General features: G+C 42.5%; 1 protein-coding gene across 2 annotated transcripts in view; it reads left to right on the top strand.

Moving 5' to 3' along the window:
• Nlg-4 (neuroligin 4) overlaps nucleotides 1-18,673 on the top strand; it is a 247,234-nt gene that overhangs the window by 152,310 nt on the left and 76,251 nt on the right. For both annotated transcript variants that reach the window (XM_076382179.1, XM_076382178.1), the window contains exon 8: nucleotides 13,799-13,950. In XM_076382179.1, coding sequence (XP_076238294.1) covers nucleotides 13,799-13,950 — 152 coding nt within the window. The remainder of the gene's footprint in view (nucleotides 1-13,798; nucleotides 13,951-18,673) is intronic.

The raw sequence follows: 18,673 nt of genomic DNA, 5'->3' as shown, positions 1-18,673 counted from the left end.
GGATTACATACTCGAGCTGGAACAAGAACAATTTAATGGTGGCCTCTATCCAGTATGTTCAGAAAATTGTTAAAAAAGGGAGGAAGGTTAAAAATGTGCAGTACTTCTTCGTGGACAACGTCATCAATAAATTAAACACTTATTAGATACGCACACACGAAAAAGTATAGGAACTTAAGAATTATATACACCACTCAAAAAATTATGGCATGGAAAAATTTGGGGGAAAAATTGGCTAACTTTAATTGACGATAACTTCGTGAAAAATTATCATAGATTCACGATCTTTTTTTTAAATTACAACTTGAAGTGTTGACTATAAGATACTGTCGCCCAATTTTATGTTCAGTGCATCGCTACTATTGTAGCGCCTTAAATCTGAAGGCATGTTTATCATACTGAAATTACCAGGGTTTGACGAAATGCATGGACTTGCTACAATTTTTCTCGGAGATGCAGTTCACGGGAGCATAAAATATAATCCTTCCCCTGTAATTTTAAAAAAGAAGCAAGCAGCTACGATTTTTTTTCGCGAAGTTACAGCATTTCAAAGTAATCCCTGCATTTTGTCGTGTGTTGGCACTACTCGCTGTGCTGTAAAAATGCAAGGGTTACTTTAATGTGATGTAACTTCGCGAAAAAAAATCGCAGCCACTTGATTCTTCTTCTAAATTAAAGGGAAAGAACAGAATTTTATTCTCCCGTAAACGATAGCTCCGAAAAAAATTTTACCAAGTCTGTGCATCCCGTCAAAGTTTGGCAATTTTCAATACGGAAAATTGCAAAGTTTAACAAAATGCAGGTGCTTGCTGCAATTTTTCTGGTGGATGCTATTAGTAGCAGCATAAAATTCGATCCTTCCCCTTTAATTTAAAAGAAAAATCGAGTCGCTACGATTTTTTTCGCAAAGTTACAGCACTTCAAACTAATCCTTGCATTTTGGTAGTACTTGGGTTAATACGAATACATGGAAAAATGCAGGGGTTACTTTAAAGTGCTGTAACTTCGCGAAAAAAAATCGCAGAGGCATGATCTTTTTTTTAAATTAAAGAGGAAGGACCGAATATTATGATCCCGTAAACGGCATCTCCAGAAAAAATTCTAGGAAGTTCGTACATATTGTCAAACTTTGGAATTTTCAATAGATTAAACATGTCTTTAGATTTAAGCAGCTATATTAGTAGAGGAACACGAAACTTAAAATTGGGTGATATTATCTTCTAACACGATACAAAGCAAGAGAAAACATGAAATATAAAACAAATAATAAAATACATCCATTAATTCCATTGGACAAAGTAGCTCCCCATTTAAAGGGAAACAGAAAATAATTTATCATTTTACAAATATTATTTTCTCGGCCCATTATTAAATCTGTTCACTGCATGTGGCAAGTATTATCTTAAAATTTATGGACCCGTTTTCTGGGTCACTCTGTATAATTGAGAATTGCATAGAGAATCAAGTTTCTCGCTTTTGGCGTGTTTAATTAAACTGATTCAGGTCTGTGTACCGCGTTAGCACATGAACGCACGCATTCTCAATGTCTATGGGATCTAAAGCGGCTCTTAGTATCAGACGGTTAATGCTGCAATTACCCAGTAACGCATTCCAACGCAAGAAGTCGTGGAGCTTACAACGAAATTGCTTTCTAAACGCAGGTCGGAACACCTTCTACGCGTTGCAGCTTGCAATCCTCTGCCTTGCTTTAGAATCTACACCTCGCTCGTTTAAGATCTGATACAAGCTCAAGGTGTTGGAGGTTAGTTCATTTTCCCTCTCTGAATTCTTTTACAATTTATTGTTAAAGGCAGGGATTTATACTTTTGGGGATACTAATTTAGTGAAAATTGTGGCTGAGAAAATGATTAAAAATCGCGAGAAATGTGGCTGACTTGGGGCTGACTGGTTCTACTTGCTTCAATAGGTCTGTATTAGGGCTGACCTGTACTACTAGTTTTACTGGACCTGGCTTGGAATTTATTCTACTGGCTTTGGTACGTCTGACTTATCATAGACCTGTTTTATTGACTCGTAGTGTCTGGCTTGTGACTGTCCTATTTTACTGGTCTTACCGTGTCTGACATAGGGCTGACATATTCTACTGACTTATATTTGTCATGACATGCAACTCATCTATTACCTTGAATCTCTTCGTCTGGCTTATAGCCGACCTACTCTACTGTCCTCGATGTTTTTGACTTATGGCTGACTTGTACTACTGATTTCTCGAGATCTCAATTAGTAATCTCTTAAAATGGTCCCCCAACTCACACCTCATGGCAACTACACTTCTGCTTGGATGAAGGAACTGAGAAATCGGAGCTCCCTGGCGCAACTGGTGATCCTATCCAACAGAAAAATTCTTCCTCCAATGGACAGTGAAACTGTAATTAGAATTAATTAAACCTGACATAGCTGCATAAAGATTTGTCCTGAAAAATAAGTTGGCTCTTGCTGCAGACGGCTGGCTTGGGCGGGATAATCGCTCCCTAATTAAGCTTCTGCAAGAATTAATTAAATCTGATAGCTCAGACTTCGCTGGCCTACCCTGGAAGTTATTACGCTAATCAATTTCGAGATATTTTTGTCAGAAATCCACAAACTAACTCCACTTTGTTGCATGCTCGATTCGTAGAATTCTGTGACCATATATCACAGTAATCCATACGGTATAATGTATAAACTGACGTAACAGGGGATGGAAAATCTTTGCCAGTGCAGAACACAGTTTACAAAATAAATAGACAGGAGGGACTGTGTTTTACATATGTGCTCCTATCGCTGTCCACTGGGGCCAGGGACGCCTGTAAAATACGCGATAAGTAGCGAGCTGCTGCATTGGAACGAAAAGCGAGAAATAATGATGACTTGACTCTCATTGCGCCCTGGAACCGAGTAATGGACGACGACCAGCTAAACCTCTCATTATCCGATTACCAGATAATGCACTAGCGAACTGCAGTACTCTTGGTTGAAACAAAATTTTTCGACAGATAGTATTAACACCTTGACTGCTCTATCAACTATATGTGAGTGAATTTTACATGATTGTGAATGGCAGTAAGTTACACAATTATGAATGATAGTAATGCACAGAATTTTAGCGATAGTTAGTGAGAGAGGGAAAACACTTTAAAATAATTATGAAAATGAAGTAAGAACAATTCTTTTTAAGGGTAGAATCACTTCCAGAAGAATAGAATTTTTAATGAATTTAAAGTGGCAGTCAATAAACAGCATAGAAATTATTAGTGAGGTGCATATAATGGAATACTACATGAAAATACAAAAACCAGTTGAAGTGTTCTGGCTATTTGCTCATTGAACATCCTGGAGAACGAAGATGTTAAGTAGTTCTGTTACGTGGTCGATGCAAACGCTGTGAGCTTGTTATCTAACGAAAACCCCTATTGTTAAGAAAGTTCGAGCCTCAGGCAGGGGTTGCGAAAGTTTCGTTAACAGGGGTAAGGAAACAGTGGAACACAAGTAACGAAGGTGAACATAAGTAGATAATATCGAGCTTACAGTGTGGCTTGCAACCTCGTTAAGACTCTGTTAGTGGCGAAAGTGTGACGCCTTGGAGGAGAACTCTATGGTATTTAGTTAAGTCGATGGCGATAAAGAGGAGAGGCGCAAGAATCAGAATGTTTAGTTGATTTTTGAATACTTTTGATAGTTAGAAAACTTAAGAATTTGGGATCTTGAGAATTTGAGTACTTGAAGGCTTGAATATTTGATGACTTGAAGAGCTATGAGCTTCAGGACTTGAAAATCCAGACTCAATCTAGACTTGAAAACTTGGAGACTTGAGAAATTGGGAGCTTGAGAACTTGACAGATAGAGAACATGAAAGCTTGAGGACTTGAAGACTTGTGGACTCAAGGACTTGAGGACTTGTGGACTCAAGGACTTGAGGACTTGTGGACTCAAGGACTTGAGGACTTGTGGACTCAAGGACTTGCGGATTTGAAGACTTGAGGACTTGAAGTCTTATGGACTCAAGGATTTGAGGACTTGAAGACTTGTGGACTCAAGGACTTGAGGACTTGAAGACTTGTGGACTTGTAGTCTCAAGGACTTGAAGACTTGTGGACTCAAGGACTTGAGGACTTGAAGACTTGTGGACTCAAGGACTTGAGGACTTGAAGACTTGTGGACTCAAGCACTTGAGGACTTGGCAACATGAGAACCCAGGCCTCACTCAGACTTGAAGACTACTTGAAGCCATGAAAAATTGAGAGCTTGCAAATCTGAAAGCTTGAAAAGTTGAGAAAACTTGATAACATGAATGCTTGAGGACTTGAAGACTTCAGAAATTGAAAATTAAGGAACCTGAAGTCCTGAGAACATCATAATTTGAGAACTCAATGCCTTCAGAACTCGAAAGCTTAACCCCTTCAGGATTCTAGAACTTAGAATCTCAGAAAACTGAAGAATTTATAATACTCAGAAACTCAGGAGCTCAGAGCCTAGGATCTTCAGCAACTTAGGACTCAGAAATTTGAATACACAGTGTTAGGTAACTGTCCCTAGTTCCACAAAAGTGTTCATAAGAATTCACATAGCTGAAACTTCACCCCGCAGTAGTCGAGTCCTCCTCCACCCAGCCGCTGTCAAACACGAAATTTCCGCGTTGTTAGACCATCGCCGAGACGTCGTGACGAGCGATGACCTTCCTCCAGTGCCAATTTCCTCGGTATTTTCTCGCTTTCTGGCAACGAGGGGTCTCGTTGGACCGCATTGTACGAGTGTGCTGACCTGCGGCCTGCTCTCCTCGGCGCGGATTTAAATTTAAATGGAAAAGCCCGGACAGGGTGGCGGCGGTGATCGTTTTCATCCAGCTTTTCCGACGGCCACGCGAAACGCCTCCAATTTCGCGAAAAACCGAGGATCCATCCTTTGCCCTCTCGGCGAACAATGCCCTCGAAAGCTTTGCAGAGCCCCGCCGAATTGCCGCTACTCCATTCGCTATTATTTCCCGCATCTTCTTCCCAGCCTCGCCTTCGAGAGCATTACGCGACGCGTCTGACTTAGAACAGAGCGAATCTCCTGCGCGCAGCCCCTCCCAGCTTGGGCTTCGATTGTATTGGAGTAATAGGGAAATAGAATTGATTCGAGCATGCTGAGTATATTTGCCTTTATGCTAGATTCGAAGCCTTGCAATTGCCTTGGAGTTCGTACAGTTTCCTTCGGAGGAGCGTATTCTTGGGGAGCTTCAGATTCTTTTAAAAGGTTTCTGAGGACCTGGGGGTTTCCTGTAGCGAGATATTTTATCACATTTTCAAATCCCTGGCGTGTTTTTAAGTAGAGGAAACAGGTATTATATAAGCTGAGACCTGCTACTGAAGGCTGTGCCATTAATTTCGTTATACCTTAGAAATTCACTTGAGAATCTTTCGAGACTGGACTCGTAATCTGCATTGAATAATGTAATTATCATAATCACGTAAAGGTATCATAGAGCCAAAGAATTTTCCTTGAAATACATATAATTGAGACTCATTTTTCGTGATACTGTAGAATTTCACTTGAGAATCTCTCAGAAGTGAGCTTATAACTAGATGAAATTAAAATCAGATGAAAATATTACACTTCCAAAGAATTTTCTTAGATATACACACACCCTGAGATCCCCTACTGAATTTTATGCTGCTGATTTCACCATGCCTTAAAAATTCAGCTGAGAATCTCTCGCAACAGAATTCCTAATCTGCATGAAATTATAAAATTATATTCAGATGAAAACTCGGGGCTTTTTCCTAACCAGCCACCTTTGTCTACAAAGTACCACCACATTTCGTGCAACCTTAAAAGCGTTTCAGTTAGAGACTATTTAGTTGTTACTGTGAACTGGAAATCCAAAGGGTGGAAACGTCCCTGCGATAAGTTATTAAGGAGAAGACCCTAAACTGTAATGGGAAAAGCTTCGAATAGTTCTCTTTGAAATCGTCCCGACGTTGAAAGACTGATGCTCTCCACTCGGTCTTCATTTTCGAGAAATTCTAGAAATTCGATCAAGTTTAAGAAACAGGGGGACACGAGGAACGACGAGGGAAACTTAAAAGCTCCTTCGGTGAATTCGTGGTAACGCGAAAGGGAATCGCATCAGCGAAGGACTTTCAGTGAATCAAACGGGTGAAAATCGATATTGGTCGACAAATGAAACGTTAGACTTTGCCGAAAGAAAACGCTGCGACAGATTCGATGGCAGCTGCTTTCGTGGAAGAAGATGGCACTTTAATGAATTAAATAACGGCAGATTACGCGGTTCGTTGAATTACCAAGGGATAGTAAATGATGAATCAATGAGCTCACAAGGGGCGAGGGGTTTTTAATTAATTCCCAATTTATTCTCTCTACCTTTGACGTAGAATCGAATGCCTTTTTTTTCTTACTGCTTAATTAATTTCTCCAGCAGAGCACAATGGTGTTCCACAATGTCGTTTACATTTCATTAATTATGAACCGAAATTCTACAAAAAGCCACCAAAGGATTGTCAGTTTCCTCCAATAACAGTAACCAAAACGGGAAAACAGCCAAACCAGGCTCTTCCTTTGAACATTTTCCACGTTTCATTGCACAAAAATTATTATTTCGAAAGCCACAGTAATATTACAACCTCCATACGACTCCCGCCACTCAGGAAACATAAAGTTCCAGCAGCACAGAAAATGACTCGATTCGCGTGCGATTACAGCTACAGAGCAGCAGCGTTTAAACTTTTTCACGATGGTGGTAAAAATTCCGCACAATTTACGAACAGCTTAGTCAGACCCCAAAGTTCCAGTAAACCGAACTTTGATTTCGCCACCGTCTCTATTTTTCCCCAGCGAGTATCCTTGGCGAGGAATTTCCAGGAAAAGATAAATTAAGGAGTGGGTACGTTTTCTGTTCCCGCGAACTTTAATCTCTCGAAGCTGAGACTACCCCAGCGTGATTCCAGGCCGCGAGATCAGGAAAGGGGTGTGTTAACAATATGTTGAGAGCAGGCGCGGATCGTTGGAACATTCAGAGCAGACGACAATATCGGTTGTCCTTGCTATTTCGCAGTTGCTAAAGTTGCCGCAGTTACGAAGACGTGGGGGAACCATGGAAAGCTCCTTTCCTTCGTATCGCGGCATTAACCGAAGATCTTCGCCAGGGAAGTTCGAGGCTTACAACGTAACTTTCATCCGGCAATTAAACGGCGACTGCACCAGCTATCGCGTGCGCGTTGTGCCAAACAACCGCGACGAGCATTTGCATCGTGACTGTTTCTGCACTTTGCAGAGGGAGAGTATTGAGAATTAGGCTTTTTGTTGAGGGTAAAAGAAGTGGTCACCGTATTTATTAGTTTTTTCATAAGTGTATTTTGTCTACGTTGTATTCTGTGGCAAGTGAGACGTGCAGAAAGTGGTAGAAATCAGTTATAGAAAAATCAGTAGAAGAAGTCAGTTATAAGTCAGACAGAAGGGTATTAGTAGAAGCCAAATATAGAGGAATCAGTAGACAAAGTCAGTTATAAGTCAGACAGAGGGATATTAGTAGAAAGGTCAGCTACAGAGGAATAAGTAGAACAAGTCAGCTCAAAGTCGCACAGATAGATATGAGTAGAGTAAGTCAATCGTAATTCAGACTCATCGATATCAGTAGAATGAACCATGGCCAAATCAGACTCCACTATGCATCAGTAGAATGAACCACGGCAAGTCAGACACACGTGCCTCAGTAGAATAAATCAGGCCTAAGTCAGACAGATACGAAATAGAATAAGAGAAGAGAGAAGAGAATAAGTCAGACACCTTTTAGAAATTTCCTCTACGTTTACTAATTCTTTAAGGAAGCTCAAAACAAAACTCTATTAATCTTCATTTTCCTCTAATTTTAACCTGTAGAATAATCCATCGAAATTTCTGACGCCTGTCGTCGAACCCTCTGTCTATTTCTCACGGTCTGCACGAAATGTTAGGGGACACTATTGAAAGTTGCACATGGAATATTAAACCAGACACCGATAGTTCCCTACGAACGGAGGGATGAAAAACGAGAGGCAGGTTTTAGTAGCGAGACAGTATCGAAATTCGAGGCGTCCCTTCGCCGCGGTCGTTGCTTCCCCATCATTAAACTCTTCCTCAGGACAAAAGCATCGCGATGTACCTTCGAGTCTCTCTTCATTCCTGGCATAATATTCGCAGAGCGCTTCCCTGCTGTCAACGAACTTAGACTATTACGATGTAACTTTCACCGGAAGATTCCACGGCGCGTGTGCACCTTGAAACAGGAAACACGCGTCGTCGCGACGGAAATTGTCTGTCAAGAGGACGAGCCACACCTCCGGCAGCGTCGTATCTTTTAATTTAAACGAATTCGATTTTTAGACCATCGACTGACACAGGATCTACTGGAACAAATAAAATGGGATATTTTATTCACTTATTTTATATTCAATAAATAATAAAAGGACATCTTGCTCGAAATATACACGAAATAAATGGTTTAAATTATCATAAAGGGTGTCTGAGAAATACTAGAAGACTGTATTATTATTTTTCTATTCTCATTACTTGTTGATATTATTTTTATATTTATGCTTTGGGTTTCAATTTTTCAATTTTTAATATTATTTCTGTACCAATTTCTTTTTCTGAGCTTTCAAATTTGGGAGCATCCTGGAAACCAAGTAGACGAGTGTTAACTTGTGCACTTCCTGTGTTAAGAGCTCGAATAAATAGAAAGTAGAGGAAAGAATCGCTGGGATACTTAGAGGTTTCGCGAAGGTGTCGACTGGTGGTTGGACCCTGCACGAAGACTGCATTCATTGCAGGCGTGTTGGAAGGAGCCAAAGCGAGCCCGAACGAAACCCTTCCCATCTTCAGCTAGCTATCTTATTAAGCCCATTACCGCCAGTCTTTACTGTCCACTCTTATTTACTTAAGCCCCCAGCCCGCTTTTCCTCGACCTATTTCGCTGCTCGCTCTTCGATCCGCTCGTCGGGAGCGTGATCCTCCTTTTTGGGAGAGCTCCCTGTTCAAGCTATCCGCGGATCTCGGGCTTAATCAAGCTGCCTTTATAAATGCAGCAGGACTTCGTCGAAGTAATCCTTGGATCCGAATGTATCGCTCGTCCGATCTTGTTCCTTCGAAAGGTTTCGTTTAGTTTCACCATCACGAATTCCACTCCCACCAACACGATTCGTGCACTTAAACTTCAGGCGTTTCAGAAATTTCTCAGCGAACTGGTTCACAATTATTTCAAGTACCGAGGCAATTTGTGGACTCTGGATTTATGGGAATGTTTACTATGGAAGAAGTTATGGGTTGCATAGTGTATACAAGAATATGCAAAGGATTTAAAAAGTGTGCCTAAAGGGTGAAAACAATTTTTATTCAGAGATTATTCCTTAGTATAAATATTAAAAATCTGGACTTCAGCTATTACCAACAACAAAAATAAAACAGCTGTGATAGAAAATTTTTAGGAACTAGAGTCCAAGAAACAGAAATGAAGAAAAAAAGGTAGTAGAAATAGAGAATTTTGAGATTCCATGATTTCCACTGCCTAAATTATTATTTCCCGAATTCTGGTCATTTAAACCTGGTCAAGCCAGAGCTCAAGAGTAAACTTCAACGCGTATGATTTATTTGGCTGTGAACCAGCATCGCTGTGACACGCCAGTCGTCGTTAAACGCAGTCGTCGCGAGACAAACAGGGAGCAGAATCGTCGCGAGGAGCGATTATTGTGAAGCGTGTACACGCGGTGTACACGAAGGAGCATTTGCCGAGTGAGCGAGTTTAGTTTCGCGTTGCGAATTCAGTGGAGGATGGCCGATTCGAGTATCGAAGGAGGAAAGGGCAGAGGGTCTATCCCCTGGTGATTAACTGCCACGTCAGTGGTCAGTTAATATTTCGCCGATCCTGCGGAAACGTCGCCATTACTGGGTAGACACGCTTAAGTTTCCAGGATGACGTTCTCGAGTCTGGATGATCCATCTGGAATCCATAATTCGATGGTTCAGTGCCAGGCAATGTGGATCTTTCGAGGAAACTGGTGAAGGACTGATGTCTGACATAGTATGGACTGATTCTACTTATTTCTTCTAGTGATATGCAGACGAATATTTCTTTCTAAGATACTGTTCTAGATTTTGGATAATTTGTAGTAGCCGTGTCTGACATAGCGAGGTCTTATTCTACTTATTTCGTCTAACTCTACAAACGAATATTTTTGCTAAAATGCTGTTCTAGGTTTTAGATAATTCATTTGAAATCTATATTCTCATAATTTCTCGAGAAAGTTAGAATAGCACTTATTTCTGGCAGAGCATGGTCTTATTCTACTTATTTCTTCTGACTCTGTTGAGATGAATCTTGTTTCAAAGATTATGTTCTCGATTTTATGTTATTTATCGCGGGTCCATAATCCCATAATTTCTCGAGAAAGTTAACGTGACAGTAATGTCTGACGCAACACGATCCTCTACTTTTTCGATACAAGGCTCACTCAGGCGAAGACCTTTCAATTTTGTTTCCATGATGATTCTATTATCAATATTCTTCTTCAAAAAACCTAATTGATACGTCTGGCATATCCATTCGACCCAAATGTCTGACGCGATATTGTCTCATTCTACTTAGTCTATCTTAGGCAGTGCATACAAGATTCTGAACAGGAAATTTTATTTCCAAAACAGTCTCTCGAATTCAATACCAAGTCATCTACCTTTTTTCTACTACTACTGTCTGACATAACACGCTCTCATTCTACTTGCCCGATCAAACACTGCAGACGAGACTCTCAACAACAAAAAATCGATTCTTCAATTTACTCAGGTAGATTTAACCCTTCAAGTGTCCAAGCCTTTCCTCCTTGAGTCCTCTTACACTTGGAGTCGAATCGACGACCCTTGCACCTACGCCAGGGCGCAGAAAGAATCGCCAGTGGAGTTGCCACGAAGACGAAGGGAACGCGTTCCAGGGGGATGCTGGTAGCTGAATTCAAAATACGATCCGCCAAGGCGAGACGCTGTCGAGTATCCGTCACTGTCTGCGCCACCACCAAGGCTTTATCAAGGTTGTTTCGCCAACTGGTCTCTATCATTGTCGGGATGGTTAACGGGGAGCGCTCTGGCTGTTCTCGATCCCATTAATTTCATTTGGAAACATATCGGTCCGCGGCGCTGCAGGCAAATACGATCCGAGGAAACGTGATCGATGCGCCTTCTTCCGTGCTCCATTATTTCTCCCCCAGCCTCGCGCCCCTTTTCTCCTCTCCTCACCCTCTCCCCTGCCCCTTGAACCATTCGCTGTTTATTTCCATTGTTCCATCGCGATATCGTGCGCCGCGGTTTCGAGACTATTGATAAACTGAAATTCGCTTAGAAGAGAGGGCAAAGCTGACGCAATGATATTTAATAGGCGAGCTCTTTGACTACTCAGCCGCGCTGCGCAAATGTAGATTAATGTTTAATGGAATTGATTTCGATTCAATTACTGACGTTTGGAAGCGTGAGTAGGGGTAACAGGGGAGTAATGGAATATTGTTTTTGGGGGAGCTTTGGGAAGGGATCGGGCAGAGGGAGATAATACAAATTTCAGAGCCGAGTAAGTAAATTGGGGAACATATTGTGGATAGACATTTTCTGAATATTCTCTTTGCTTGCTATACTTGGTGCATTGGTTTTTGTGTGCCTGATTAGTGATTGGTTGATTCTACTGCTAGGTTAAGACATATTCTACGTCCAGGTTGCAGTAACTAGAGCAGGACAGAAAAATCAGTGGAGTAAGTCCCAAGCCATTAGTGGAATAAGTCACTTACAAAACTAATGTACAGACACCACTAGAACCAGTCTTTCTCCAGTCAGACACAGTTACATCAGTAGAAAAAGTCAATCGTAGCCCAGACACAGAGAAATCAGTAGAACAAGTCAATTCTAAGCCCCATATACAGAATTCAGTAGAATAAGTCAATCGCAAGTCAGGCAAATTTCACTAAATCCTCAATTTTGACATTTTCTCATGCAAAATCCCTTCTCCCTCCAACCCCTAATGCATCTACCACCAATTTCCGATCGCACCTCATTCCACCTACCCTCGACCATAGCTCTATATCGAATACTTCCCACGAACCAGTACCTAAATCGTCATAATTCTCCTTCCCTTCTCCCATCGTCTGTTCCCTCCTCATTCCCCTCCTATTTCTGTCTCAGTTCCCCTCGCCATATTTTATAACATCCCCCTTATCGTCGAGAATCCCCCACCCTGAAATCTAAGCCAGCTCGTTGTTTACAGACGAACCGAGGGCAGTGTTGCTCGAATATTCTCCCGAGTCGAATACCTAAGATAGCAGGACTGCATTGCGCCGCATTACTGGCTTCGCCCGCGAACCTTTCAATGGGAAGGGACGCGGAACTGTCAAGCGTAAAATCCAAAGAAGAATTTACGACAAGAAACGGCACAGTTTCCAGCTTCCCGCGGCCGCTGCGCGTGTCTGTGCGCGCCTGAGCCGCACACAGCCCCGCCTGTTTATACCTGTAATCTTGCAAAAAAGGCGAGGGTGGTCGTAAAGCGTTCACCGAAGAAAGTTTCTCTGCCGCGTAAAACTTGGACGAAACTGCAGCGAGACCGAACAAAAACGGGGCAACTTCTTCTCGGCCACCTAATAGCATCAAGTAATTTCTCCTTTGCTACGTATTTACTCTGTCGCAATCAGAGAACCGTATCTGAACTTCTGCCCCTGTTCGAGAGTTCGGGACGCCGCCACCGAAGGCATCCATAACCGAAACGCTCGCTGATTCTTACGAACTGGCAACTGCGACTGCCGTCCGTCTTCCTTCGCTGTTCCTCCACCCCTGAACCCCATTTACCCCGAGAAACTATTTTCTAACGAATACGGACTGCTCGGTTACAGCGCCTGTAAGCAGCGAGAGAGGAGCAATTTTCCCACCGAAAAATGGAGCTTAATGTATCGCGTTACCCGAGGATACTGTTGCTACCTACGTCAGCGTCCGTGGTCGGGAATGGACGCGTGGTTCGTCGTCATCTAGACAAACAGATCAAATAACTCGTTTGCTTAAAAAATTGGATGCATTGTTTTCGTCTATCGCGTCTGCCGCGAAGGGAATAATTCAAAAGTGGAATTGGAGCTTGCATCCGTAAGGCAGGGGAGAAGTTATTGGGTGAATAATATGGGGGATTGGCGCGCGTGGAAATAGAACAGATTCGAGGCGATTTACTGATAAACGTTACTGGCAGTGTTATTAGTCTATTGCTTGGTCGAATATTTCACTGTACGTCGAAAAAGTGGAGAGAATGATATTTATGCTTGCATTTATTTTATTCGATATGGAGTAGAATACATTTCTGTATTTCACGCGATGTAATATCGGGGAAGAAGGATGCGAGAGCGAACGAAATTTCGGGTACCAGAAGGATTGTAAATTTCTGTATTGTATGGTACTCTGAAAGTCTGTAAATTTCTACTTTTTCGGTATTACAAAGGTCTATATGCTTCTCTTTTTTCTTTTAGTCGCCGAAATTTCAGTATTTCAAAAGTTTCTAAAATCCTAAAAGTTGTTAAACTACTATTTTCTTCGATCTCCCAAAGTATGGGAAAAGTTTCCATTTTTTTCGACATCCTAGAAGTTTGTAAACTTTTATTTCCTCGCTTCTCAAAATTTCGGTGCCCCAAGAGCTTCCAGAAATCCTGTTTTCTTCGGTACCCTAAATTTCCGTGCCTCGAAAGTGTATAAATTTCTATTTGCTTCGTTATCAGGCAGTATGGGACACCATCTAACAAGTTCTGCTTTCTGTTTTCAGAAAATGGGCACTGTTCACGGGGAAGAATTGCCCTTCGTCTTCGGTGCGCCATTGGTGGACGGTTTCGGCCACTTCCCGAGGAACTACACCAAGTCTGAAGTGATACTCTCGGAGAACATCGTACAGTACTTCGCCAACTTCGTCAGGACGGGGTGAGTAGAGGTCGATCTTAATCGACCATTCGAGTGGTTCTTATTCCAACTGATTCTCTCCCTTTCCTGGACCCTGGAGTAGCTTCCGAAAGACTCTTTAACTGGCCCTCAGCTGTGCCCTCGAAGTAACCGATACGATGTTAACTTAAATTCCGTTGACCTATAACAACGAGTCAGACTCGTGCCCTTTTTACTATATCTTCGCTGCCGATTACGCGATATCGCGTGATGAGGATGTTTTACAAGTAACCGATCACGCATTATCGCGTGAGGAGTCTATGTTCGCTTAATGGGTGCTCTGTGGTTGGCAGTTTAGGATAGATACCCGTTTCAGATCGGCAGTGAAGGTGAAAAAAGTTATGAAAGAAAAACGTAGGTCAAGGGGTTAAATTCTGTTGACACACGGGGGTCAGAGGGCACCGAGCAGCTGGGCAATTTCAGGCGTTCTGAAGCTGGCAGGCTCGCTCGTACGGGAATTTAAATTCCGTGGCGACGCAGGACCAACCCCTGCCACGACTGAACTCTGCTCGACGCTCGTGAATCCATTCTCTGTCACCTGGAGTGTCTCGTGAATTCCAATTTTCGCGAGAGTGGCCGTACGAAAGCAATCCTTTGCTCTTTGAATCAACATCGGGGCGGAATCTCGCGAGAACGCTCGCGTCGAATCAATTTGCGTGCCTCGCAGGGGCGGGAGGACGTGGAAGAGGGAAGGGGCGCGTCACACGAAAGGTCTAATTCTCCATATTCATGAACACAGCCGCGGGTGGGCTCGAAAAGAAGCGACGGTTGCCGCGGAATCGATGCGCGGTCTGGTCGAACCACCCACGCTGTCCACGGAAGCAGAGCGGGCGGATTAGAACGGAAATATTTTTCGAATACGCTCGGGGGAGCTCCGCGCGTGCATTTCATTGGCCCTACTGAATTTCTGATTGACCCACGGACCAACGATATTCAAATTTACGGATTATCGGGGGCTGGGGAAAAGAGTTACGTACCGCTGCCTCGTTGATATGGATGCGATAACACAATTCGACGCGGGACCCTTCTGTCTCTACGCTATCAAATCTAACTTACCAGGTTTTCGGTTATTTCTGCTTCTGGAATTTGTTGCCTCGTGGATTTTATGGAAACGGATGAAGAGATGGTAATAAAAACATCCCTTGTCAATTTCTGCCTTTTTCGAGGGTGTTTTTGGAGAAAATATTGGATTTCTGATGAGGTAGTAGTAGTTTGTGACCACTAGAAAGAGTTCTCGTTACAGAAATCGTGCAAATTGACTATTTTTCAGAGTTCTGGTAAAATTGAGTGGTAAGAGTCGATCATTTATCAGACTCTCTGTGAAATTCAGTAGAAAAATCAATTATTTCTCAGCCTGCATCTTGGTGTTAGTAATAACAGTCGACTATTTCCCCGACTTTTCGCGAATTTCAGTGGTAAAATTCGACGACTTCTCAGACACTTAATGAATTTCAGTAATAAAGGTCGACCACTTCTCAGACTCCGCCAAATTCAGTAGCAGGAATCGAATATTTCTCAAACTTCTTCTAAATTTCAGTAGTGAAAGTCAGCTATTCCTCAGACTTCTTACAAGTTCAAGCGTCGACTACATTTCAGACTTCTCACAGACTTCAGTAGTATAAATCAACTATTCCTCCGACTTCTCCCAAATTTCACTTACCCTTACATCACTGTCAACAATATTGCAACATCTCCAATCCCCAACTTTCAAAGCAGCTCACATCGCGCTCAGCGTCATTTCCCTAACCAGCTTCCTACGTTTCATTACTGATTAAATTTCGAATCTGAACCGCGGCTGAAAGTTTATCCTACCGATCAAACCATTAGCCTAACTCCCCGAGCTCGATAAAAGAAGCAAGCAGGGCTTCGATAAATATTCAAAGTCTGCTCGATGAAATATTCATTAGTTTTAAACGCGTAGTAGCGCGGCTATTAAATACACGTTTACATCGAGCAAGCCTTTGCCAGCGAGACAACGATACGTTCTTCGGTGAAATGCCCGCTGGTGGAAATGGAGCCGCGCGACTGGGGCAGGAGGGAGCGACACGAAATATCAAGGAAAGTTCGCAATTGCCCGCTGGAAACTGTACAGAAACCAGATATCGCCTCTGAGTATCGAGCGACAACTAATCGCGTAGCTGGGGCACGCTCGTCCGCACGTTTCCCGCGGCAAGAAGACGTACAATAACAAGCAATTTCGGCTGGGAGTTTAGATACAACCACGTGCACCAAAAGATATTACGTGATACCCGCTGCTGGAACCTCTGCATCCTACGTGATGCAGGGAGTGGAAATTGCGGCGAGTGACTCATTCGTTTATTTCATATGAAATCGTTTATTTCATTTTCTAGATCGTTAGAACAGTCGCCACATCTGTGACAGTAAATTTCAGGCTGCTGAAGCTGAAATTTCGGGTACCTGGAAAATTCAGGCACCTGTGGCTGAAAATTAGGGTACGTGAAAATTTCGGGAACTGAAGCTGAAGTTTCGAGCATCATTGACTCTCAGATACCTAAACTTTTTTGATACCTTAAAAGTTTCTACACGTGGGAAGTCTCGAGTACCTGAAATTTTGAAGTACCTGAATATAATTGGACCCTAGATATGTAGAGTTACTGTTCTTCTCAAGTACCTGAAATCCTCAAGTACCTGAAATTTCGAGTACCTGAAATTTTCGAGTTCCTAAAAGTATCCAGTACTTGAAATTCTCAAGTACCTAAAAATGTAAAATGCCTAAATATGTCAAGTGGCTGAAAGTCTCGAATACCTGGAAAATACCTGAAACTTGCAATTTCCTGGAAATGTCCTGAAAGTCTTTTCATTCGAAATTCTCGAGTGCCTGAAATTCTCGAGTACCTGAAAATTTTTCTTCTGAAATCTTCAAGAACCTGTACTTTATTTCTGTTCCTTCCTATATTTTTCCTCTTCTCTTCTCGTCTTTCAACCACAAATGAATATGTAAGAGCAAAGTTAGACCGAAGCCATGATATCCGACTGCAATTCTCAGTCTGAAGGACGTAAATTGCCCTTCGCCGATGCAGCAGTGCTATCCAGCGCAGTTACGTCTGTGCAGCTGTAATGCTGGGAATTGATATGTGGTAATGCGATTCTATTTTTCACCGTGGCGATCTATGGTAGGAAGTTTAACGCTCGACAAAGTGCAGAACGTGAAATAGAGACGGTCTTCTTAAATCTTGCACGGTGCCAGAGGTAGGCTCTTCGCGCTTCGTGAATTCTGCAGTCCCTCGAAGTTATTTTTCATGCTTTGTCCGTGTCCCTGCCTTTTCTTTCTCCCAGACTCACTTTCAGAGCGACCAGCTGGATTCTAAAATGCATTCCCAAACTTGCTCGTATTTGGTCCCCTGAAAGAACCGAGGGAGTTTCAATCTCTTTTCCATCTCGGCCTGCCTTTCCACGTCCTTTGCTGTGTTGTTAGAGTGGCTCGAAAATTGAGGTAAACCGAGGGCAAAAACGATGGGGGCAGATTTTCGTTCTGCGCAGGAAGTAGCCGATAGCGAGTCCTCTGGGGAAGGGCTTGTCACGGATTCCAGGGAAATTGGTCCTCGTAAAGGACCGTGTTCGAATATGGTTTTCAGCGCCTTCGAGCATCTGCGACGTTGAACGTGACGGTGAACGGTGCAAATGGAATATCGATGAAGTCCGCTGTGATACTTTACGTAGAGATCCTTGAAAATACTTGGGAGTACACCTTCTCTCCCATCAGACGACTCTGACTTCGAGGCGGAAGTGGGAAGAAAGTTCGCAATAATTGGGGATTGAAAAAGTTGAGACTGTCGCGAACCAGCGTCAAATTAAAAGTTGCTGTTGGTCGTTCCGTGAATTCGTGAACTTGTAAGGTTCAGTGAAAAAAGGAAATTGAACTTCTGCTGTACGGCCGCTTGCCCTTGCATAATGGCTAAAGGGTCTGCATTCTGAGCGCGATAAAAGGCAGCTTTGGGAGTGAATCCCCTCCGTTCATTCCGAAATATGTACACGAAAGATAACTGGATCAACGAAAATCGAAATTTCGTTATCTCTTTGTTCGCAAACCACTAGCCCCGATAACTACATTCCGCCTCGTGCGTTTAAATGCTAATTTTATTTAGATATTACACAAACGCCGCGGCCGATATGTTTGCGTTGGCTGTCGTTTAATCCATGGTCGACGGTGCAAATAAGGATGATGCCAGAAGCAACGACATCCTGTAATTTTCATGAGTTTATCAGGGGGCGTTGTCGATTCTGCGAATTTCAGTGGTGAAGTCGATTATTTGTCAGGTTCTGAGAATTTAAGGAGTGAGAGGCAATTATTTCTCAACCTTATCATGAATTTCAGTAGTAGGAGTCAACAATTTCGTATACCTTTTGTGAGTTTCAGTAGCGTAAGTCGAGCACTCTTCAAACTCTGAGAATTTTAGTAGTAAAAGTCCATTGTTTCTCACGCTTCTCGCGACTTTCTGCATAAGAGCCCAATATTTGTCAGACTTTTCGCAAACTTTAGTAGTATAAGTCGGTCACTTCTCAGATTCTTCACGAATTTCAGTAGTAAAAGTCAGTCACTTCTGAGATTCTTCGCGAATTTCAGTAGTGAAAGTCAACTACTCCTGAGGAATCTCCCAAATTTCAGTAGTAAAGGTCAACCATTTCTCAGACCGCTCACGAGTCTTAGTAGTACAAATTGGTCACTTTTCAGACTCCTCCCGAA

Source organism: Calliopsis andreniformis, chromosome 7 (assembly GCF_051401765.1).
Source record: "Calliopsis andreniformis isolate RMS-2024a chromosome 7, iyCalAndr_principal, whole genome shotgun sequence".
Taxonomy (NCBI): domain Eukaryota; kingdom Metazoa; phylum Arthropoda; class Insecta; order Hymenoptera; family Andrenidae; genus Calliopsis; species Calliopsis andreniformis.
Note: the sequence above shows the minus strand (reverse complement) of the source record. Positions and strands in the feature narration are given on the sequence as shown.